The 26057-nt window shown below is 38.8% G+C and overlaps 4 pseudogenes and 1 gene segment (V, D, J or C); all 5 read right to left on the bottom strand.

Annotated features, from left to right (window-relative positions):
- Positions 1 to 306: 306 nt before the first annotated feature.
- On the bottom strand, positions 307 to 695 carry LOC144542585 (immunoglobulin lambda constant 6 pseudogene; annotated as a pseudogene).
- A 2836-nt stretch (positions 696 to 3531) lies between these two features.
- On the bottom strand, positions 3532 to 3908 carry LOC144542645 (Ig lambda-1 chain C region-like). The segment is given in 1 exon segment: positions 3532 to 3908. A coding segment is annotated over 1 exon segment (312 nt).
- A 4841-nt stretch (positions 3909 to 8749) lies between these two features.
- Positions 8750 to 9122, bottom strand: LOC144542640 (immunoglobulin lambda constant 6 pseudogene; annotated as a pseudogene).
- A 2692-nt stretch (positions 9123 to 11814) lies between these two features.
- LOC139910114 (Ig lambda-1 chain C region pseudogene) lies at positions 11815 to 14092 on the bottom strand (annotated as a pseudogene).
- A 5354-nt stretch (positions 14093 to 19446) lies between these two features.
- On the bottom strand, positions 19447 to 25210 carry LOC144542586 (immunoglobulin lambda constant 6 pseudogene; annotated as a pseudogene).
- Between the last annotated feature and the right edge of the window lie 847 nt (positions 25211 to 26057).

Below are 26057 nucleotides of genomic sequence, written 5' to 3' on the forward strand. Positions count from 1 at the left end.
ACAGAGTAGAAACCTGACTTGGATTTTGCAGTAAAGTGAGTTGATAAGAGCAGGTATGATATTGGGAAGATCTAGTGGGCATTTCTCATAATAAATATATTATAAGTAAAAACACAAACATGGACTTGTTATAATATATAGTTTTATTTTTATTATGGTAAAACATTCCTGCCACAATTTTGATAAATCTTTATTTTGGAATGAAACTCTTCAAATACAATTCAGTTTGAAAAATTACCAATTGAAGCAAAATGTAAGGAAGCTCTGCTATAGAAAGTTACATGCACATGAAAAAGCTGAGTCAAGTCATCTTCAACACAGAAGAACATTTCTAGACAGGAAGCGTTGCTGAAGCTCTACTCTGAGCAGCGGTCAGGGTCCAGGGTTTGAGTGACAGGCGTCTGGCCATTCAGACTGGCCTCACAGCTCACTGAGCCCGCCTTCCTCCACTGGTCTGCAGGGAGGGTCAGGGTGCTGCTCCAGCTGTAGTGGCCGTCCCTCCCCAGGACCTCCAGGCTGTCTGACACCCCTGAGGAGCTGCTGCTGCCCCCCACCTTCCAGCCCAGCCTCCAGGCTAAGGGGAAGCCCCCGTTGGCCAGACACACCAGTGTGGCACCGTCCTGCTGCAGCTCCACTCTGGAGGGGGGGAGGAGGGTCAGGGTGGGCCGCACCACACCCACTGGAGGAGAGACAGAGAGAGGAGAGGAGAGGAGAGGAGAGGAGAGGAGAGGAGAGGAGAGGAGAGGAGGGAGAAATGTCACAGAGAGGGGAGGGAGGGCATGGTAGAAAGAAATGGCAGAGTTGATTGTAATTTTTACAATTAAAATAATGAAGCTTTTTCTACTGTAGCAATCATTGTACGTCACTCAGAATTAGAGAATCAGTTAAATTACTAAAATGTAAATGTAATTGAAAAGTTTAGTTAATGATGATTAATAATGACATCTACCAATCTGCTTTATAATATCTGACAGCCCATAACTCTCATCCCTGCAATGATTGTCTTGTGCCACAAATGTAACAGATAAAAGGTTTGTAGATTAAAACAGTTAAAACCGTTTTTTCTCTGTCTCTTTCACTTCCTTTTCACCAGATGTAAAACTAACGAACCGTGAACAAATGTTACAGGCTATTTTGGATTTAAGTATAAAATGATATATGTATTTTAAAGGCATTCAGAGAAAATATTAATTGTAGCCATCATCTGAATTAAAAAAAAAAAATTAACTTGTGAAATCATAATTTAACAGTTAAGGACTTTAGTTGGTTGGCAAATTTAATGAAATAAAATAAAAAATACAATTGATCAGAAAATGGATGTTTTCATAGCGAAAGTCTAACTTGAATAATCTAGAGGATTGAAGAGATATTGATCTCAGCAAGATTTCTGTTCAAACTGATTGTTCAGCCCTAAACAATAAATGGCAAATAATATGAACAAAGTGCAAACAGTGAAAATTCGATCATTCAATTTCTTCCTAAAATTTGATTTAAGTGATATAATATGTCATATAAAGTAGAAATCTCTGGTACTTACAGTCAACGATGAGTTTGGTGCCTCCACCAAAAGTCCACCACAGTGATACAAACTCATTAAGAGGCCGTACAAAAACCTCCTGCACTTGAAACAAGCATCTTTCCAATATAAAACTCTGCTTTGCCATAAAGGTTCTGCTAAATTGGTGAGATCCAGAAAAGTCTTTGATGTTGTTTGAAAGTGTTTGATGAAACAAGGTAATTTATTTAATTTTGCTTTAATATTACAAAAATCCAAATGACAGAAAAACAACAGCTAATTTTTTCCTCATAACAAATCTTTTTTCTCATCATATTTTTACATCAATTGTAATGTGTTAAAATATCTTTCATAATATTCATCAATTGCAAGACACCAATAATCTGCTTTAAAACATATAATGTATCTATGTAAACCTTTTAAGTCAATCAAGGCAGAGATTAAATAGGTTTATCATACAAACCACAGTGCAAACTACTTTAATCCAAGTGTGGTAAATCATAATTTCCAAAGATTTCTGACAAATGTATTTTTGTATTCCAATAAGAGGAGAGATCCTGTAAATCCAAGCAGTATTTGCTCCTGATTTTGTGTCCCACATTGCCTTCAGTGTGTTGAGAGCAGAGAGATCATTTCCATAGAGAGGAGGCTTTGCATTGTCAGCTGATCCTCCAGTGAACTGAGAAGGTTTATAGTCCTGTGAGTTCAACACTGCAGGACTCAGATCTGTCACTCAACACAGCAGAAACCACAACCACCATGACTCTCATCACCATCCTCATCTGGACGCTGGCCTGCTGCTGTTTTACAGGTTCATTTACTCAGCAACATATCAAACACAGTGTGCTGCCTTTTCTGTCATTTATTTCTGCTGATAAATGAATGTTGTGTTTTTGTCTGCAGGATCCAGCAGTCAGGTGACTGTGACTCAGCCTCCAGTAGTGACATTTACTCCAGGATCCACTGCCACTCTGAGCTGTAAAACCAACCAAGCTGTTATCAGATATTCTGATGGAGATGAGGGTATGTTCTGGTATCAACAGAAATCTGGAGAGGCTCCTAAGCTCCTAATAAAATATGTGAATCAACTTGAATCAGGAACACCAGCTCGGTTTAGTGGCAGTGGAACCGGGACTGACTTCACTTTGACCATCAGTGGAGCTCAGGCTGAAGATGCAGCAGTTTATTACTGTCAGAGTCATCACAGTGGTTATGTGTTCACACAGTGATTTGGAGTCGTACAAAAACCTCCCTCAGTCAGACTGCATAGACACTGAGCTGTTACAGCAGGAACCGACTGCAGCTGCTGAAGGGGAAGAGACTCTGACACAGACCACTGAACACAGAGCTGAGTCTGACCAGTAACCTCACCAAGCACAACCATTATATTCTCTAAATATACTATATAGGAACATGGTGTAAAAAGCTCTAAAAACCATATCTCGGTGTCACTTGATGACATCACACATTTCAGTTACCATTCTCTTCTCCTCAATTTTTGAAGAGAGATGCTAATATTCACAAATATTGCTTGAACAGTCCGTGATCATGAGAAGAAAAAAAAAAAGTGAATTCTGTTTTATAATCTATTTTATCTCTAAGTGTTTCATTTTTAACTTTCATTCCCATTTGAAAAAGGTAGTGAAACTAAGATTTGCATGATCATTTACATCCCAAGATGTTCATTTTCCACAGAGAGGAGATGCTGGGTATCAATAGAAACTATAAAACCATTTAATTTCTGAGTGCTGTCCATAAAGGTAATGACTGATACAGTTCATCATATTATTTATCAGAGCAAGGTTTATTAGCAAAACATCAATTATCAACATGACAGTTATCAAGCACACTCACATCTAGCAGCTTAGCTACACACACTACTCTCCAAGCTGTTGTTGTCCAACACTATATAGCAGTGTGGTTCTCTATTACACAAAGCTTTAATTGAGTCTAACATTAAAATCTCTATTGATGAGAGTAGCAGGTGTGTTGTTCCTGCTCCTGTTCTGGTCTTCCTCCAGCCCCCCTAGCCCTCACACCGGCTCCTGCGGAGGGACTGGATCTGGGTGTGGTCATGATGGAGCACCCTGCAGGAGTACAGCTCTCCTTTCATCCAGCGGTCCTGGCTCAGGGTCAGGGTGCTGCTGCTGCTGTAGCGTCCGCTCTTCTCCTCCTCTGAGCTGGTCAGGACCCCCTCTGTCACCTCTGTACCGTCCACCTCCCAGCTCACCACGGCTCCCTGAGGAGAGTAGCCGGTCAGCAGGCAGGCCAGCGTGGCCGAGCCCCCAGAGAGCTGCTCAGAGGAGGGGGGAAGCAGAGAGACTGAGGGCCTGACCATGGGGCCGGCTGGAGGGAGAGCAGAGAGACACAAGGAGGAGATTCACTGCTGCTGTACAACACACAGCTGGACAAGTGGCAGTTATGCTGAATGACAGAGTTTAACACTGCGGTATGTTGGCTGTGTGCAGGTACACAGGCAGGGGAAGGTTAGTTTAACACTGTAATCCATCACAGAATATTGATTATCAAAGATACAGAACTGATTGAAGAACTGAACTGATATACATTACTCACCTGACTGATTGACTTGACTTTGAACTGGCTGAAACAACAAAGTACAGCACTACAGTAAATATTTTATAAATTGAACACCTTGTTTGGAAAGTTGGGAAAATAATATATTGATGATTTTAGGTTGAACTGGAGACAGTTGTAAAAGTGAGATTTAGGGCTAAATTAGAAAATTTGAAACTACAGTATCTTCCCTGTGTGCATGGCACACCAGGTTGGGAAAGTTAATTTCAAAATGTAATCCTTTACAGATTAAAAATGATCTAGATTAAATTGTTATCAGTGACACAATCCATTGGATGACTGAAATACAGTAACATAATCTCATGATTATTAACCACTTTAATCCAAGTGTGGTAAATCATAATTTCCAAGTATTTCTGACAAATGTATTTTTGTATTCCAGTAAGAGTAGAGATACTATAAATACAAGCAGTATTTGCTCCTGATTTTGTGTCTCACATTGCCTTCAGTGTGTTGAGAGCAGAGAGATCATTTCCATAGAGAGGAGGCTTTGCATTGTCAGCTGATCCTCCAGTGAACTGAGAAGGTTTATAGTCCTGTGAGTTCAACACTGCAGGACTCAGATCTGTCACTCAACACAGCAGAAACCACAACCACCATGACTCTCATCACCATCCTCATCTGGACGCTGGCCTGCTGCTGTTTTACAGGTTCATTTACTCAGCAAAATATCAAACACAGTGTGCTGCCTTTTCTGTCATTTATTTCTGCTGATAAATGAATGTTGTGTTTTTGTCTGCAGGATCCAGCGGTCAGGTGACTGTGACTCAGCCTCCAGTAGTGACATTTACTCCAGGATCCACTGTCACTATGAGCTGTAAAACCAACACAGCTGTTTATAATAATAATTATATGCACTGGTATCAACAGAAATCTGGAGAGGTTCATAAGCTCCTAATAAAACTTGTGAATCAACTTGAATCAGGAACACCAGCTCGGTTTAGTGGCAGTGGAACCGGGACTGACTTCACTTTGACCATCACTGGAGTTCAGGCTGAAGATGCAGCAGTTTATTACTGTCAGAGTTACCACAGTGGTGGAGTGTTCACACAGTGATTTTTAGTCGTACAAAAACCTCCCTCAGTCAGACTGCATAGACACTGAGCTGTTACAGCAGGAACCGACTGCAGCTGCTGAAGGGGAAGAGACTCTGACACAGACCACTGAACACAGAGCTGAGTCTGACCAGTAACCTCACTAAGCACAACCATTATATTCTCTAAATATATAGGAACATTTAATAATTCACAACTGTTGAGCTGACAGCATTACTAGAGGAGGTCTGGTAATGTAGTTTTTACCTGAGTGATTCAGTGATTTCAATCTCATTCTCTATCAACTTTATTGTGATTATTACACAGCATGCTTCCCCACAGGAGTACTGTTGCCAAGGAAATCACCGATACTGTTTTTCTCCACATCCTCTGTCAATTGCACAACCATCTGGATGTTTGTGATTTATATTTTTCAAATTACCTACTTTGTGCAATAGATGCATTCTGAAATCTGACAGGAATTATACGCTCCCTTAGTAATTTATTGGAGTAATAAAGCAATACATTTGTGCAGTCCAGAGAGTGGGAAACCCGGCGACAGTTACAGGGACAGTGTCAGCCGAGGACAAAGCACCGAATCCATAGACTCTCCCCAGAAAACAGGGGACATCTGGTCACTTTAACACTGTACATGCAAATCATTTCACATACCTCTGTTCTTGGTAGACGTGTCAGACACAGCGGTCGACTTCAAAAGAGATAATTCTGCTTTTCTTCTCCGGACTTTTGGAAGGCAATCAACTGAGGAGAAATGCTCACTACACAGCTGGACTGCATGGAGGGATTTAATGGAGGAGTTGACATCCAGGCCAAGAGCGATGAGCCACAGTCTTAGTCTCTGGTAGTTAGTGAAAAGTCATAGTTGCATCCCTCGACGATACATACTCAGTCTCACCGGCTTCTCTCTGTTGAAGCGTCCAGGAAGAGCACACACTCAAACAACACTACAACAGCTACATAACAGACCAAAGACAGAAAAGGTAAAGTTAGGTCAGACTGATGCACTTTGAGCAGAGTTCTTTCAGTTTGTGTGACATCGACCTATGAGTAGCAGTGTAAACATGGAAGTGGGGAAGATTGCGCGTTCTCATTGTGCCGAGCGTCAAAACACCGGGTCTGGGAGTGCGCAAGTGTGAACGTTTTCGAAAACAACGGCTGTAGTGAACATTTGCACAAATAATGGTGTAAATATAGTCATTTTCAGACACAGTGTGATCATTTGGCTTTAGAAAACTTGGATTACGGAGCCATTTTATGGTCATTTTTCCTCCCGTTTGGAACAGTAAAGAACCGGTCCCCATTGACTTCAGTGTTTTTGGAGATGCTGGCAACTTCCCTGTGTGAACAAATTCATATAACAGATTATTATTTTGGCATTTCTGTTTTATTAGACAATACACAGTAGAGAGAGACAGGAAATACAGGGCAGAGTGAGGGGATGACAGGCATTCGAACGGATTCGCATCGTGCCGCTGCGATTAGGACTTAGCCTTAATGAAACGTGCTCTACTGGTTGAGCCACTGGGGCGCCCCGGACAAACAAATTTAACTTGTTTCAACTGACGTGAGGGTGAGTAAATAATGACATAATTTTTGGGTGAACTATTCCTTTAAAAAGAGTAATCTAAAAATAGTGTGGCCCAAATAGAAAGTGTAAACAATAAAGCAGTAGACAAATAAAATTTGAGATGGAAAATGAAAATGAAAACACATTAGTAAATGGAATAACAAAATTAAAAAAAGTTAAAATTTAGTGGTCTTTTTAAAAAATATATATTCATGAATTCAGTAATGTATTCATCATTTAAAGACAATAATGAAATTTAATGACACATTTAATGAACATTTTACTACTTTTTTTAATTGCATCACTTTAATGTGAATTTAATTAATCACTTCATAAAATGAACAAGAATGGAGTAAAAAGGACAGACAGACCCTTAGTTTACAATGACAGAGAAACGAAAGAGATAAAGTAGACCAGAAAGCCAAAAGTTTTTAATTGAGCTATTGAACAGTCCAAGAAATCCCAGGAAGGGATGTGCTCTCACTCCACCTCACCTCTCCCTTTTCTGTTTCACAGGAACAGGTGTGTGTTTGCCTACTTACGATGTATTTTGCATGACTTTTATGCATCACTGCTCCCCAGAGTTTAAATGCTTATGTCACAGCAAGTCTGAACTGTTTTCATGCACTCTCACCTAAAACTGCATCAGGATGAAGTTGCCAATCGCTCTGCTTGTCATGTTGGGTTTCCTGAGTCAGGGTGAGAATTTTTGAACATATATCTAACATTGTTCTGATATTTTTATGTGTGGTGCAATTCCTATCCCTCACCTTGCCTTTTACTTCCAATCTACTTTCTATTTCTCTCTTCTCACTGTTATAATCTTCACTGCTGTTCTATACTGACTCATATTTCACTTCTTATTTCAGAGTCTTCTGCCAACAACTTTCTGACTCAGTCTGACAAATCCAAGTCTGTTAGTCTTGGAGGGACTGTGTCCATTAGCGCCACAGGGAGTTCAAATATTGGTGCTGATCTCAGTTGGTACCTTCAGAAACCTGGACAGGTTACCAAACTTCTTATATACAGAGCATCAACTCTCAACTCAGGAACTCCATCTAGATTCAGTGGCAGTAGATCTGGTTCTCGCTACACTCTAACCATCAGTGGTGTTCAGGCTGACGATGTTGGAGATTACTACTGTTTTGGCAATCATGGAGGCGGAGTGTTCACACGGTGATTTTGAGCTGTACAAAAACCTCCTTCAGTTTGACTGCATTGAAAACAGCCTGCTGCAGGTGCTGAGGCTTAGGGAAGAGACTGTGATCTGGATAACTGGTCCACTGAACACAGCACTCTGGCCCTGGAACACAAGTGTCATCAAGCAGAACCACAGTGACTCGAGATAATACTGAAACATACTGGAAGACACTTTTCAACAGGCAGTTTTAAACTCACATCCCCAGAGAAACTCAACTTTTAATGAGGAGGTTGGTGAGGTTTTACCTCTCCTAGAATAGAGCAACAGATGGTCAACAGTTTTTAGAAGCACAACAAATCTAATATAATAAAAGCTCAACCTGCAGCAATGACAATGACAGAATTTCTTCCAAGGTGCTATATATCGACAAAAAGAAATCCAATTTTTTCCTCAACATTTCAAATAGACAAACTATTGCACCCTCAAATATGTACTATTCTCTATGCAAATGTCGGTAGATGGTAAAACGTGTTACCAACACACAGGACCTGATGTAATCATCGCTTGTGCTATTAAACAGAGTAGAAACTTGACTTGTATTTTGCAGTAAAGTTGGTAAGAGCAGGTAGATCAAGTGGGCATTTCTCATAATAAATATTTTATTAGCAAAAACACAGACATGGACTTGTTATAATCAATTGTTTTATTTTTATTAAGGTAAAACACTTCTGCAACAATTTTGATAAAACTTTATTTTGGAATGAAACACTTCAAATACAGTTCAGTTAGAAAAATTATCAATTGAAGCAAAATGTAAGGAAGCTCTGCTATAGAAAGTTACAGCACATGAAAAAGCTGAGTCAAGTCATCTTCAACACAGAAGAACATTTCTAGACAGGAAGCGTTGCTGAAGCTCTACTCTGAGCAGCGGTCAGGGTCCAGGGTTTGAGTGACAGGCGTCTGGCCATTCAGACTGGCCTCACAGCTCACTGAGCCCGCCTTCCTCCACTGGTCTGCAGGGAGGGTCAGGGTGCTGCTCCAGCTGTAGTGGCCGTCCCTCCCCAGGACCTCCAGGCTGTCTGACACCCCTGAGGAGCTGCTGCTGCCCCCCACCTTCCAGCCCAGCCTCCAGGCTGAGGGGAAGCCCCCGTTGGCCAGACACACCAGTGTGGCACCGTCCTGCTGCAGCTCCACTCTGGAGGGGGGGAGGAGGGTCAGGGTGGGCCGCACCACACCCACTGGAGGAGAGACAGAGAGAAGAGAGGAGAGGAGAGGAGAGGAGAGGAGAGGAGAGGAGAGACAGAGAGAGGAGAGGAGAGGAGAGGAGAGGAGAGGAGAGGAGAGGAGAGGAGAGGAGGAATGTCACAGAGAGGAGAGGGAGGGCATGTTGGAAAGAAATGGCAGAGTTGATTGTTATTTTGACAATTAAAACAATGAAGCTTGTTCTACTCTTGCACTCATAAGTCACTCAGAATTAGAGAATGAGTTAAATGACTAAATTCTAAATGTAATTGAAAAGTTTAGTTAATGATGATCAATAATGACATCTACCGATCTGATTGATAATATCTGACAATCCATACCTCTCTCCTGCAATGACTGTCTTGTGTCAAAAATGTAAATGGTTTGTTGGTTTCAACAGTTAAAACAGCTTCTTCTCTGTCTCTTTCACTTCCTTTTCACCAACTAATGAACCATGAAGAAATGTTACAAGCTATACTGAGTTTAAGTATAAAACGATAAATGTATTTTAAAGGCATCCACAGAAATTATTAATTACAACCATTTGTTGGAAACTTTAAAAATAAAAGTGAACTTGTGAAATCATAATTTTACTGGTAAGAATTGTACTTGTTTTACTTGGTTGACAATGTTCATGAAATAAATACTCCTTGAAAATAAAATGTATTAGAAAATAGATGTTTCCATAGCAGATAACTAACTTTAATTATCTACAAGATTGAAAAGGCATTGATCTCATCAAAATCTCTGTTCAACCTGTGTTCAACCCTCAACTGAAAAATAACAAATAATATGAACAAAGTACAAGCAGTAAATTTTGATCATTCGATTTCTTCCCCAAAATTTTATTTTACCAATATATGTGTCATATAAAGTAGAAATCTCTGGTACTTACAGTCAACGATGAGTTTGGTGCCTACACCAAAAGTGACCCACAGTGATACAAACTCATTAAGAGGCCGTACAAAAACCTCCTGCACTTGAAACAAGCATCTTTCCAGTAGAAAACTTTGCTTTGCCCTAAAGGTTCTGCTAAATTGGTGAGATCCAGAAAAGTCTTTGATGTTGTTTGAAGATGTTTGATGAAACAAGGTAATTTGGGTAAAATTTTTCTTTTATTTTGTACAAAATTTAAATGACAGAGAAACAAGAGCTTTTCTCCCTCATAACAAATCTATTTTTCATCATATTTTTACATCAATTGTAACGTGTTAAAATATCTTTCATAATATTCATCAATTGCAAGACAGCAATAATCTGCTTTAAAAGATATAATGTATCTATGTAAACCTTAAATCAATCAAGGCAGAGATTAAATAGGTTTATCCTACAAACCACAGTGCAAACCACTTTAATCCCAGTGTGGTAAATCATCATTTCCAAGTATTTCTGACAAATGTATTTTTGTATTCCAATAAGAGTAGAGATCCTGTAAATCCAAGCAGTTTTGCTCCTGATTTTGTGTCCCACATTGCCTTCAGTGTGTTGAGAGCAGAGAGATCATTTCCATAGAGAGGAGGCTTTGCATTGTCAGCTGATCCTCCAGTGAACTGAGAAGGTTTATAGTCCTGTGAGTTCAACACTGCAGGACTCAGATCTGTCACTCAACACAGCAGAAACCACAACCACCATGACTCTCATCACCATCCTCATCTGGACACTGGCCTGCTGCTGTTTTACAGGTTCATTTACTCAGCAACATATCAAACACAGTGTGCTGCCTTTTCTGTCATTTATTTCTGCTGATAAATGAATGTTGTGTTTTTGTCTGCAGGATCCAGCAGTCAGGTGACTGTGACTCAGCCTCCAGTAGTGACATTTACTCCAGGATCCACTGTCACTCTGAGCTGTAAAACCAACCCAGCTGTTTACAGATGGTCTGATGGAGATGAGGGCATGTTCTGGTATCAACAGAAATCTGGAGAGACTCCTAAGCTTCTAATAAAATTTGTGAAAACACTTTTATCAGGAACACCAGCTCGGTTTAGTGGCAGTGGAACTGGGACTGACTTCACTTTGACCATCAGTGGAGCTCAGGCTGAAGATGCTGCACTTTATTACTGTCAGAGTCGTCACAGTGGTAATGTGTTCACACAGTGATTTTGAGTCGTACAAAAACCTCCCTCAGTCAGACTGCATAGACACTGAGCTGTTACAGCAGGAACCGACTGCAGCTGCTGAAGGGGAAGAGACTCTGACACAGACCACTGAACACAGAGCTGAGTCTGACCAGTAACCTCACCAAGCACAACCATTATATTCTCTAATTATATAGGAACATTTCATAATTCAGAACTGTTGAGCTCATTTGAGTGTAAAAGCTCAAAAAATATTTCTCTGTATGCATGATTTTAGCTTCATATTCCTTGAAAAAAGCTCTGAAAAATGTTGCTTGTTGACATCACACATTTCAATCATTATTCTCTGCTCTACATTTTTGCAGTTACTCATATTCACCAGTCCATGATTATGAGAATAACATGAACTGAATTCTGTTTTACTGTCAATTTTACCTCTAAGGGATTTTTACTTTCATTCCCAGTCAAAAAAAGTAGTGAAAATAATATTTGCATGATCATTTACATCCCAATATGTTCATTTTCCACAGAGAGGAGATGCTGGGTATCAACAGAAACTATAAAACCAGTTAATTTCTGAGTGCTGTCCATAAAGGTAATGACTGATACAGTTCATCATGTTATTTATCAGAGCAAGCTTTATTAGCAAAACATCAATCATCAACATGACAGTTATCAAGCACACTCACATCTAGCAGCTTAGCTACACACACTACTCTCCAAGCTGTTGTTGTCCAACACTATATAGCAGTGTGGTTCTCTATTCCACAAAGCTTTAACTGACTCTAACATTAAAATCTCTATTGATGAGAGTAGCAGGTGTGTTGTTCCTGCTCCTGTCCTGGTCTTCCTCCAGCCCCCCTAGCCCTCACACCGGCTCCTGCGGAGGGACTGGATCTGGGTGTGGTCATGATGGAGCACCCTGCAGGAGTACAGCTCTCCTTCCATCCAGCGGTCCTGGCTCAGGGTCAGGGTGCTGCTGCTGCTGTAGCGTCCGCTCTTCTCCTCCTCTGAGCTGGTCAGGACCCCCTCTGTCACCTCTGTACCGTCCACCTCCCAGCTCACCACGGCTCCCTGAGGAGAGTAGCCGGTCAGCAGGCAGGCCAGCGTGGCCGAGCCCCCAGAGAGCTGCTCAGAGGAGGGGGGAAGCAGAGAGACTGAGGGCCTGACCATGGGGCCGGCTGGAGGGAGAGCAGAGAGACACAAGGAGGAGATTCACTGCTGCTGTACAACACACAGCTGGACAGGTGGCAGTTATGCTGAATGACAGAGTTTAACACTGCAGTATGTTGACTGTGTGCAGGTACACAGGCAGGGGAAGGTTAGTTTAACACTGTAATCCATCACAGAAGATTGATTATCAACTAGAGAAGATACAGCTTCAGAAATGAGAATTGACTGAAACAACAAAATACAGCACAAAGTAGCGGGAATGTTTTTGGAAAGCATCATCCATTCCAGATTATTTGTTATCTAGTTAAAATAGTAATCAGTAATGTAACCTACTGAAATATTCAAACTCGACAATGTAAAATTATTACTTTCAGAAACTTTTGGATTACTTCGCTTTCGAGATAAATCAAACATGAAGTTAACAGAATTTACTCCATTTCTCAAACTGTTTTTTCAACAAATTATCATGAAATTATTTACAAAGTCCATATGAATTAACCTATCAATTTTTTCACACTGATTTAACTAAAACTATTATCATAATTGCCAGTGTTATCAACTTATTTTACAAAGATATGCTAAATGTTTGTTATCATAATATTGTAGCAGAAACATCTTCTCTTCTTCAAAAAGAATTATTCAATAAATTACAGAATTTTTAAAATTATGTCTAACTGCTGTGTGTTTTTTCCTGTGACTACCCAATTATATTAGTATTTTTTCTTCCCTTTACATGCAATCTGTTCGACTTCTCCACAGCACTGATGGGAAATACATTAAAAGCCATATTATCTGTTAAAATAAATTACTCCCTGTTGTAAATGTAAATTTCATCTCAAAATTATAAATGAAGGAGGAGGAGGGGAGGAGGAGAGGAGAGGAGAGGAGAGGGAGAGGAGAGGAGTAATGTCACAGAGAGGGGAGGGAGGGCATGGTGGAAAGAAATGGCAGAGTTGATTGTAATTTTGACAATTAAAACAATGAAGCTTTTTCTACTGTAACACTCATTGTACGTCACTCAGAAATAGAGAATCAGTTAAATGACTAAAATGTAAATGTAATCGAGTTAATTAGTCAATAATGATTAATAATGAAATCTACCATTCTGCTTTATATTATCTGACAGTTCGTCTCATCTCTTCAATGATTGTCTTGTGTCAAAAATGTAACGGGTGAAAAGTTTATGGGTTAAAACAGTTAAAACAGCTTCTTCTCTGTCTCTTTCATTTCCTTTTCACCAGATGTAAAACTAACGAACCGTGAACAAATGTTACAGGCTATTTTGGATTAAAGTATAAAATTATATGTATTTTAAAGGCATTCACAGAAAACATTAACTGTAATCATCATCTGAATTAAAAAAGAAAATAAAATGAACTTGTGAAATCATAATTTAACAGTTAAGGATTTTAATTGGTTGGCAAATTTAATGAAATAAACATTCCATGAGAAATACAATTGATCAGAAAATAGATTTTTCTAAAGCAGATGTCTAAATTTAATTATCTACTGGATTGAATAAATATTGATCTCATCAAAATTTCTGTTCAAACTGATTGTTCAGCCCTAACCAATAAATGGCAAATAATATGAACAAAGTGCAAACAGTGAAAAATTGATCATTCAATTTCTTCTCCAAAATTTGATTTAAAGTGATATACTATGTGTCATATAAAGTAGAAATCTCTGGTACTTACAGTAAACGATGAGTTTGGTGCCTCCACCAAAAGTGTTCCACAGTGATACAAACTCATTTAGAGGCCGTACAAAAACCTCCTGCACTTGAAACAAGCATCTTTCCAATAGAAAACTCTGCTTTACCATAAAGGTTCTGCTGAATTGGTGAGATCCAGAAAAGTATTTGATGTTGTTTGAAATTGTTTGATGAAACAAGATGATTGATTTCATTTTGCTTACATTTTTTACAAATTTCAAATGACAGAGAAACAGGTTATGCTCTCCTCATAGCAATTCAATTTCTTCATCATATTTTACATGAATTTTAACGTATAAATTTACTACATCTTTCATAATAATCATCCACTACAAGACCATAATAATTCGTTTTAAGAGATATAATGTATCTATATAAACATTTTAAGTCAATCAAGGCAGAGATTAAATAGGTTTATCATACAAACCACAGTGCAAACTACTTTCATCCAAGTGTGTTAAATCATAATTTCCAACTATTTCTGACAAATGTATTTTTGTATTCCAATAAGAGTAGAGATCCTATAAATCCAAGCAGTATTTGCTCCTGATTTTGTGTCCCACATTGCCTTCAGTGTGTTGAGAGCAGAGAGATCATTTCCATAGAGAGGAGGCTTTGCATTGTCAGCTGATCCTCCAGTGAACTGAGAAGGTTTATAGTCCTGTGAGTTCAACACTGCAGGACTCAGATCTGTCACTCAACACAGCAGAAACCGCAACCACCATGACTCTCATCACCATCCTCATCTGGACACTGGCCTGCTGCTGTTTTACAGGTTCATTTACTCAGAAAAATATCAAACACAGTGTGCTGCCTTTTCTGTCATTTATTTCTGCTGATAAATGAATGTTGTGTTTTTGTCTGCAGGATCCAGCGGTCAGGTGACTGTGACTCAGCCTCCAGTAGTGACATTTACTCCAGGATCCACTGTCACTATGACCTGTAAAACCAACCCAGCTGTTTATAGTAATAATCGTATCTTCTGGTATCAACAGAAATCTGGAGAGGTTCATAAGCTCCTAATAAAATATGTGAATCAACTTGTATCAGGAACACCAGCTCGGTTTAGTGGCAGTGGAACCGGGACTGACTTCACTTTGACCATCAGTGGAGCTCAGGCTGAAGATGCAGCAGTTTATTACTGTCAGAGTCTCCACTACATTAACAGTGTCTATCTGTTCACACAGTGATTTTGAGTCGTACAAAAACCTCCCTCAGTCAGACTGCATAGACACTGAGCTGTTACAGCAGGAACCGACTGCAGCTGCTGAAGGGGAAGAGACTCTGACACAGACCACTGAACACAGAGCTGAGTCTGACCAGTAACCTCACCAAGCACAACCATTATATTCTCTAAATATATAGGAACATTTCATAATTCAGAACGGCTTAGCACATTTAGCACAGTATAGATTATATAAATGGAACACATTGTTGGGAAAGTTGGAAACATAATCCAATAATGAATTTAACTTCTACTATAGTCGCTACAGTGTGAAAGTGAGAATTATGCTAAATGACAAAGTTTAATACTAACATAATCTGATAACGTTTATTTATTTTAAAGAGTTCATTCTCATTCACAGCCTGTTATTTGAACAGTGGTATCATCATCACCTAAAGCCATTGTTAACTTATATCAGCTTGTACTAAATTATTATTTTGTATGTAGTGTTAAAATCAAAATCATCTTTTCCCTTCCTCCAAGATTCTGAGAAATGTAGTTCCTGTTTTTATCAAATGAATGTAATCTGATTACTTTATCATTCAGTAACCATCATACAGTTTTTTTAAAAACAAATTATTATATTCCAAACACATGAAATCCATCATGTCTATGAAAATAACATTAAAAAATAAAGAAAGAAAGATAAAATAGGTAATAAAGATGATAATAAAATATAGAAATATTCTTTCATCATACTCCATTATAGGAATGACCCTCTATGCCTATAAGACTTATCAATCACCGTCTTGGAACATAGGAACGAACCTCTATGTACCCTAAAGGTTCATATTTACAGGAGCGACAGCTTTGTAAATATGTCAACAGACAACCAAGTCTTTCTTTACTTTACTTGCTCTACACAATGACCACAAACACAAACAAATCATTCTAGCTCTATGGCCACCAACATTGTGAATTTGTCCTTGAGTTGAGCTCAGAGTAACGTTACAATGTGTGGTGATGCTGTACAGAGATCAGTTTCCCTCTTGGAACAGGAACAAACCTCTATGTACCCGAACGACACCTCTGTAAATATGTCCTCAGACGACCGAGCCTTTCAGTACTTACTTGCTCTAAACCAGTGATTCTCAACCCTTTTCATATCAAGGACCCTAAGTTAGTCCACATTAGGGCCACAGACCCCCTTTTGATGAGATTTTGTCTCTTGGACCTAAATCTGAGAGTATTTTTATTGTTAGATATGATTTTGTCCAGAATTCCATGACTATCTCTAGGTAGAGAGATAACAGTGAAACTATGATCAAAATAATCATTCTTCTACATTCTCTAATTGTGTTAACTTATTGTAGATGAAATAATGGTGAAGTTTAACAATTGATCAATTTGCTGGGGACCCCCTGGAACCCCCTCAAGGACCCCTGGTGGTCCCCGGACCCCACGTTGAGAACCACTGCTCTAAACCGTCGCCACAACACAAACAACAGCAATTATAACATTAGGCAACACTTTACAATGATCAAGTCTTAAATGACATATTCAAAAACGTTAGAAAGAAAGATAAAATAGGTAAGTAAGGATAATAATAAAACATAGAAATGAATAAATCAATGATAAAAATAATAACAGCTGTTACACCTACATACAGATGATTTAGTAAAAGGTCACAGAGTAAACACTAGAATATATGAAATATATAAAATAGTAATAATGATATAATAATAACAACAATCACAGCAGAAATATGAACAATAATAATTAACCATTTATGTGTATGCTATACAAAAATAAAAGTCTTAAGTTTACTCTTAAATGAGTATAATGTTGGAGCACATCTTCAATCAACAGGCAGGCTATTCCCTTTCTTAGGTGCATAAACACTAAATGCTTACGACAGGCTCTTATTAGCATGTCTGATATATACTGTGGTGTCAGGCCATTAGGAGCTTTGTAAACCAGGAGTAAAATCTTAAAATCAATTCTGAAATTCACAGGGAGCCAATGGAGAAATTTGAGAACTGGAGTAATGTGATCAGATTTTTTAGTCCTGGTTAAAACACCAGCAGCTGCATTCTGGATGAGCTGCAGCCTTCCAATGGTTTTCTTAGGAAGGCCAGAAAAAAAGGGCATTAAAATGGTCCAGTCTGCTAATGACAAAGGCATGCACAAGTTTTTCAACATGAGATTTTGATAGAAAACCTCTATGGAAATACTCCTCAAATGATAGAAGGCTGACTTAGTGATGCTACTAATGTGGCCGTAAAAACTCAGTTCATAATCGATAATTAGTCCCAGATTTCTGACCTGATCACTAGTCCTCAGAGACTCAGACTCATAATCTGAGCACAGACACTCTGTCTCTGAGCCTTTGCACCCACAACAAGAATTTCTGTTTTCTCCTTGTTCATTGTAAAAAAAAAAAAAAAGTGACATCCAGACATTTATATCATCCAAAGAGTAAAGCAGGGAGTCTACAGGACTCGTATCATCAGGGGCCAATGAAATAAAGAGTTATGTTTCATCAGCATAACTGTGATAACAACAGAGAAAAAGTGTCAAAAGTTTTTAATTGAGCTATTGAACAGTCCAACAAATCCCAGGAAGGGATGTGCTCTCACTCCACCTCACCTCTCCCTTTTCTGTTTCACAGGAACAGGTGTGTGTTTGCCTACTTACGATGTATTTTGCATGACTTTTATGCATCACTGCTCCCCAGAGTTTAAATGCTTATGTCACAGCAAGTCTGAACTGTTTTCATGCACTCTCACCTAAAACTGCATCAGGATGAAGTTGCCAATCGCTCTGCTTGTCATGTTGGGTTTCCTGAGTCAGGGTGAGAATTTTTGAACATATATCTAACATTGTTCTGATATTTTTATGTGTGGTGCAATTCCTATCCCTCACCTTGCCTTTTACTTCCAATCTGCTTTATATTTCTCTCTTCTCACTATTATATACTGTTGTTCCATACTGACTCATATTTCACTTCTTATTTCAGAGTCTTCTGCCAACAACTTTCTGACTCAGTCTGACAAATCCAAGTCTGTTAGTCTTGGAGGGACTGTGTCCATTAGCGCCACAGGGAGTTCAGATATTGGTCCTGATCTCAGTTGGTACCTTCAGAAACCTGGACAGGTTCCCAAACTTCTTATATACAAAGCATCAACTCTCAGCTCAGGAACTCCATCTAGATTCAGTGGCAGTAGATCTGGTTCTCACTACACTCTAACCATCAGTGGTGTTCAGGCTGACGATGTTGGAGATTACTACTGTCTTGGCTATCATGGAGGCAATGTGTTCACACAGTGACTTTGAGCCGTACAAAAACCTCCTTCAGTTTGACTGCATTGAAAACGGCCTGCTGCAGGTGCTGAGGCTTAGGGAAGAGACTGTGATCTGGATAACTGGTCCACTGAACACAGCACTCTGGCCCTGGAACACAAGTGTCATCAAGCAGAACCACAGTGACTCAAGATAATACTGAAACATACTGGAAGACACTTTTCAACAGGCAGTTTTAAAATCACATCCCCAGAGAAACTCAACTTTTCATGAGGAGGTTGGTGAGGTTTTACCCCTCCTAGAATATAGAAACAGATGGTCAACAGTTTTTATCAGCACAACAAATCTTATAGAAGATTAACCTGAAGCAATGAAACTTTCTTCTATGGTTCTATAAACAAAAAAACATTCACATTCGTCAGTCAACATTTAAAAAATCTAGATGATTGTTCCCTCACTTTACTATTCTCTATGCAAATGTCACATGATCGTAAAAGTTTTACCAACACACAGGACCTGATGTAACCATCCCTTGTGCTATTAAACAGAGTAGAAACCTGACTTAGATTTTGTAGTATGTGAGTTGGTAAGAGCAGGTATGATATTGGGAAGATCAAGTGGGCATTTCTCACAATAAATATCTTAAATAAAAACACAAACATGGATTTGTTATAATATATAGTTTTATTTTTATTACGGTGAAACATTTCTGCCACAATATTGCTAAAACTTTATTTTGGAATGAAACACTTCAAATACAGTTCAGTTTGAAAAATTACCAATTGAAGCAAAATGTAAGGAAGCTCTGCTATAGAAAGTTACATGCACATGAAAAAGCTGAGTCAAGTCATCTTCAACACAGAAGAACATTTCTAGACAGGAAGCGTTGCTGAAGCTCTACTCTGAGCAGCGGTCAGGGTCCAGGGTTTGAGTGACAGGCGTCTGGCCATTCAGACTGGCCTCACAGCTCACTGAGCCCGCCTTCCTCCACTGGTCTGCAGGGAGGGTCAGGGTGCTGCTCCAGCTGTAGTGGCCGTCCCTCCCCAGGACCTCCAGGCTGTCTGACACCCCTGAGGAGCTGCTGCTGCCCCCCACCTTCCAGCCCAGCCTCCAGGCTGAGGGGAAGCCCCCGTTGGCCAGACACACCAGTGTGGCACCGTCCTGCTGCAGCTCCACTCTGGAGGGGGGGAGGAGGGTCAGGGTGGGCCGCACCACACCCACTGGAGGAGAGACAGAGAGAGGGGAGGAGAGGAGAGGAGAGGAGAGGAGAGGAGAGGAGAGGAGAGGAGGAGAGGAGAGGAGAGGGGGGAGGAATGTCACAGAGAGGGGAGGAAGGACATGGTGGAAAGAAATGGCAGAGTTGATTGTAATTTTGACAATTAAAGTAATGAAGCTTGTTCTACTCTAGCATTCATTGTACATCACTCAGAATTATAGAATCACTTAAATTACTAAAATGTAAATGTAATTGAAAAGTTTAGTTAATGATGATTAATAATGACATCTACCAATCTGCTTTATAATATCTGACAGCCCATAACTCTCATCCCTGCAATGATTGTCTTGTGCCAAAAATGTAACAGATAAAAGGTTTGTAGATTAAAACAGTTAAAACCGTTTTTTCTCTGTCTCTTTCACTTCCTTTTTCACCACATGTAAAACTAACGAACCGTGAACAAATGTTACAAGCTATTTTGGATTTAAGTATGAAATTATATATGTATTTTAAAGGCATTCACAGAAAATATTAATTGTAGTCATCATCTGGATTTAAAAAAAAACTTAAATTAACTTGTGAAATCATAATTTAACAGTTACGGACTTTAGTTGGTTGACAAATTTAATGAAATAAAAACTCCATGAAAAATACAATTGATCAGAAAATGAATGTTTTTATAGTGAATGTCTAACTTGAATAATCTAGAGGATTGAAGAGACATTGATCTCAACAAGATTTCTGTTCAAACTGATTGTTCAGCCCAAACCAATAAATGGCAAATAATATGAACAAAGTGCAAACTGTAAAAATTTGATGATTCAATTTCTTCCCAAAAACTTGATTTAAAGTGATATACTATGTGTCATATAAAGTAGAAATCTCTGGTACTTACAGTCAACGATGAGTTTGGTGCCTCCACCAAAAGTGTACCACAGTGATACAAACTCATTAAGAGGCCGTACAAAAACCTCCTGCACTTGAAACAAGCATCTGTCCAATAGAAAACTCTGCTTTACCATAAAGGTTCTGCTAAATTGGTGAGATCCAGAAAAGTCTTTGATGTTGTTTGAAATTGTTTGATGAAACAAGTTAATTTATTTCATTTTGCTTTAATTTTTTTTTACAAATTTCAAATGACAGAGAAACAGGTTATGCTCTCCTCTTACCAATTCAATTTTTTCATCATATTTTATATGGATTTAATGTGTAAATTAACTATATATTTTCTAATAATCATCTATTACAAGACCATAATAATTAGTTTTAAGAGATAAAATGTATCTATGTAAACCCCGTAAGTCAATCAAGGCAGAGATGAAATAGGCTCATTATACAAACCACAGTGCAAACCACTTTAATCCAAGTGTGGTAAATCATAATTTCCAAGGATTTCTGACAAATGTATTTTTGTATTCCAATAAGAGTAGAGATACTATAAATCCAAGCAGTTTTTCCTCCTGATTTTGTGTCCCACATTGCCTTCAGTGTGTTGAGAGCAGAGAGATCATTTCCATAGAGAGGAGGCTTTGCATTGTCAGCTGATCCTCCAGTGAACTGAGAAGGTTTATAGTCCTGTGAGTTCAACACTGCAGGACTCAGATCTGTCACTCAACACAGCAGAAACCACAACCACCATGACTCTCATCACCATCCTCATCTGGACGCTGGCCTGCTGCTGTTTTACAGGTTCATTTACTCAGCAACATATCAAACACAGTGTGCTGCCTTTTCTGTCATTTATTTCTGCTGATAAATGAATGTTGTGTTTTTGTCTGCAGGATCCAGCGGTCAGGTGACTGTGACTCAGCCTCCAGTAGTGACATTTACTCCAGGATCCACTGTCACTCTGACCTGTAAAACCAACCCAGCAGTTTACAGTATTATGTATGTAGCTGAGTATATGTCCTGGTATCAACAGAAATCTGGAGAGGCTCCTAAGCTCCTAATAACACAGGTGGATACACTTGAATCAGGAACACCAGCTCGGTTTAGTGGCAGTGGAACTGAGACTGACTTCACTTTGACCATCAGTGGAGTTCAGGCTGAAGATGCAGCAGTTTATTACTGTCAGAGTTACCATGAGATAAACAGTGCTGTTGTGTTCACACAGTGATTTTTAGTCGTACAAAAACCTCCCTCAGTCAGACTGCATAGACACTGAGCTGTTACAGCAGGAACCAACTGCAGCTGCTGAAGGGGAAGAGACTCTGACACAGACCACTGAACACAGAGCTGAGTCTGACCAGTAACCTCACCAAGCACAACCATTATATTCTCTAAATATATAGGAACATTTCATAATTCAGAACGGCTTAGCACATTTAGCACAGTATAGATTATATAAATGGAACACATTGTTGGGAAAATTGGAAACATAATCCAATAATGAATTTAACTTCTACTATAGTTGCTACAGCGTAAAACTGAGAATTATGCTAAATGACAAAGTTCAACACTAACATAATCTGATAACGTTTATTTATTTTAAAGAGTTCATTCTCATTCACAGCCTGTTATTGGAACAGTGGTATCATCATCACCTATAGCCATTGCTAACTTATATCAGCTTGTACTAAATTATTATTTTGTATGTAGTGTTAAAATCAAAATCATCTTTTCCCTTCCTCCAAGATTCTGAGAAATGTAGTTCCTGTTTTTATCAAATGAATGTAATCTGATTACTTTATCATTCAGTAACCATCGTACAGTTTTTTAAAAACATATTATTATATTCCCAACACATGAAATCCATCATGTCTATGAAAATAACATTAAAAAAGAAAGAAAGAAAGAAAAAATAGGTAATAAAGATGATAATAAAATATAGAAATATTCTTTCATCATACTCCACTGAACATCTATACCTATGATTTACCACATTCCAGCATAGGAATGACTCTCTATGTCTATAAGACTTATCAATCAATCACCGTCTTGGAACATATAGGAACGAACCTCTATGTACCCTAAAGGTTCATATTTACAGGAGCGACAGCTTTGTAAATATGTCAACAGACAACCGAGTCTTTCTTTACTTTACTTGCTCTACACAATGACCACAAACACAAACAAATCATTCTAGCCCTATGGCCACCAACATTGTGAATTCATCCTTGAGTTGAGGTCAGAGGAACGTTACAATGTGTGGTGATGCTGTACAGAGATCAGTTTCCCTCTTGGAACAGGAACAAACCTCTATGTACCCGAACGACACCTCTGTAAATGTCCTCAGACGACCGAGCCTTTCAGTACTTACTTTCTCTAAACCAGTGATTCTCAACCTTTTTCATATCAAGGACCCCTAAGTTAATCCACATTAGGGCCACAGACCCCCTTTTGATGAGATTTTGTCTCTCGGACCCAAATCTGAGAGTATTTTTATTGTTAGATATGATTTTGTCCAGAATTCCATGACTATCTCTAGGTAGAGAGATAACAACTGAAACTATCTTTAAAATAATTATTCTTCTACATTCTCTAATTGTGTTAACTTATTGTAAATGAAATAATGGTGAAGTTTAACAATTCATCAATTTGCTGGGGACCCCCTGGAACCCCCTCAAGGACCCCTGGTGGTCCCCGGACCCCACGTTGAGAACCACTGCTCTAAACCGTCGCCACAACACAAACAACAGCAATTATAACATTAGGCAACACTTTACAATGATCAAGTCTCAAAATGACATATTCAAAAACGTTAGAAAGAAAGATAAAATAGGTAAGTAAGGATAATAATAAAACATAGAAATGAATAAATAAATAATAAAAATAATAACAGCTGTTCCACCTACATACAGATGATTTAGTAAAAGGTCACAGAGTAAACACAGGAATATATGAAATATATAAAATAGTAATAATAATATAATAATAACAACAATGACAGCAGAAATATGAACAATAACAATTAACCATTTATGTGTATGCTATACAAAAATAAAAGTCTTAAGTTTACTCATAAATGAGCATAATGTTGGAGCACATCTTCAATCAACAGGCAGGCTATTCCCTTTCTTGGGTGCATAAACACTAAATGCTATTTCACCAGATTTATGACAGGCTCATAACTAATAAGCATGTCTGATACTGTGGTGTCAGGCAAATAAGAGCTTTGTAAACCAGGAGTAAAATCTTAAAATCAATTCTGAAATTCACAGGGAGCCAATGGAGATCTTTGACAACTGGAGTAATGTGATCAGATTTTTTAGTCCTGGTTAAAACACCAGCAGCTGCATTCTGGATGAGCTGCAGCCTTCCAATGGTTTTCTTAGGAAGGCCAGAAAAAAAGGGCATTAAAATGGTCCAGTCTGCTAATGACAAAGGCATGCACAAGTTTTTCAGCATCAGATTTTGATAGAAAACCTCTATGGAAATACTCCTCAAATGATAGAAGGCTGACATAGTGATGCTACTAATGTGGCCGTAAAAACTCATCATCGATAGTTAGTCCCAGATTTCTGACCTGATCACTGGTCCTCAGAGACTCAGACTCATAAACTGAGCACAGACACGCTGTCTCTGAGCCTTTGCATCCACAACAAGAATTTCTGTTTTCTCCTTGTTCATTGTAAAAAAAAATATGTGACATCAAGACATTTATATCATCCAAACAGTAAAGCAGGGAGACAGGACTTGTATCATCAGGGGCCAAAGAAATAAATAGTTATGTGTCATCAGCATAACTGTGATAACAGCAGAGAAAAAGTGTCAAAAGTTTTTAATTGAGCTATTGAACAGTCCAACAAATCCCAGGAAGGGATGTGCTCTCACTCCACCTCACCTCTCCCTTTTCTGTTTCACAGGAACAGGTGTGTGTTTGCCTACTTACGATGTATTTTGCATGACTTTTATGCATCACTGCTCCCCAGAGTTTAAATGCTTATGTCACAGCAAGTCTGAACTGTTTTCATGCACTCTCACCTAAAACTGCATCAGGATGAAGTTGCCAATCGCTCTGCTTGTCATGTTGGGTTTCCTGAGTCAGGGTGAGAATTTTTGAACAAATATCTAACATTGTTCTGATATTTTTATGTGTGGTGCAATTCCTATCCCTCACCTTGCCTTTTACTTCCAATCTACTTTCTATTTCTCTCTTCTCACTATTATAATCTTCACTGCTGTTCCATACTGACTCATATTTCACTTCTTATTTCAGAGTCTTCTGCCAACAACTTTCTGACTCAGTCTGACAAATCCAAGTCTGTTAGTCTTGGAGGGACTGTGTCCATTAGCGCCACAGGGAGTTCAGATATTGGTGCTGATCTCAGCTGGTACCTTCAGAAACCTGGACAGGTTACCAAACTTCTTATATACAGAGCATCAACTCTCAACTCAGGAACTCCATCTAGATTCAGTGGCAGTAGATCTGGTTCTCACTACACTCTAACCATCAGTGGTGTTCAGACTGACGATGTTGGAGATTATATCTGTCTTGGCTATCATGGTAACTATGTGTTCACACAGTGATTTTGAGCTGTACAAAAACCTCCTTCAGTTTGACTGCATTGAAAACGGCCTGCTGCAGGTGCTGAGGCTTAGGGAAGAGACTGTGATCTGGATAACTGGTCCACTGAACACAGCACTCTGGCCCTGGAACACAAGTGTCATCAAGCAGAACCACAGTGACTCGAGATAATACTGAAACATACTGGAAGACACTTTTCAACAGGCAGTTTTAAACTTACATCCCCAGAGAAACTCAACTTTTCATGAGGAGGTTGGTGAGGTTTTACCTCTCCTAGAATATAGAAACAGATGGTCAACAGTTTCTAGCAGCACAATAAACATAATATAATAACAATTCACCCCGAAGCACTGAAAATGAGAGATTTTCTGCCAAGTTGTTATATATTAACAACACATTCACATTCATCACTCAACATTTCAAAAATACTGATTATTTTTAAATGTCTATGCAAATGTCACTAGATAGTGAAAAGTTTTACCATCACACAGGACCTGATGTAACCATCCCTTGTGCTATTAAACAGAGTAAAAACCAGACTTGGATTTTGCAGTAAAGTGAGTTGGTAAGAGCAGGTATGATATTGGGAAGATCTAGTCAGCATTTCTCATAATTAATATAGGAAAAAAACAGACATGGACTTGTTATAATCCATAGTTTTATTTTAATTATGATAAAACATTTCTGCCGCAATTTTGATAAAAGTTTATTATTGAATGAAACACTTCAAATACAGTTCATTTTGAAAAATTACCAATTGAAGCAAAATGTAAGGAAGCTCTGCTATAGAAAGTTACAGCACATGAAAAAGCTGAGTCAAGTCAT

The sequence above is a fragment of the Centroberyx gerrardi genome, chromosome 17 (genome assembly GCF_048128805.1).
Source record: "Centroberyx gerrardi isolate f3 chromosome 17, fCenGer3.hap1.cur.20231027, whole genome shotgun sequence".
NCBI classification, from domain to species: Eukaryota; Metazoa; Chordata; class Actinopteri; order Beryciformes; family Berycidae; genus Centroberyx; species Centroberyx gerrardi.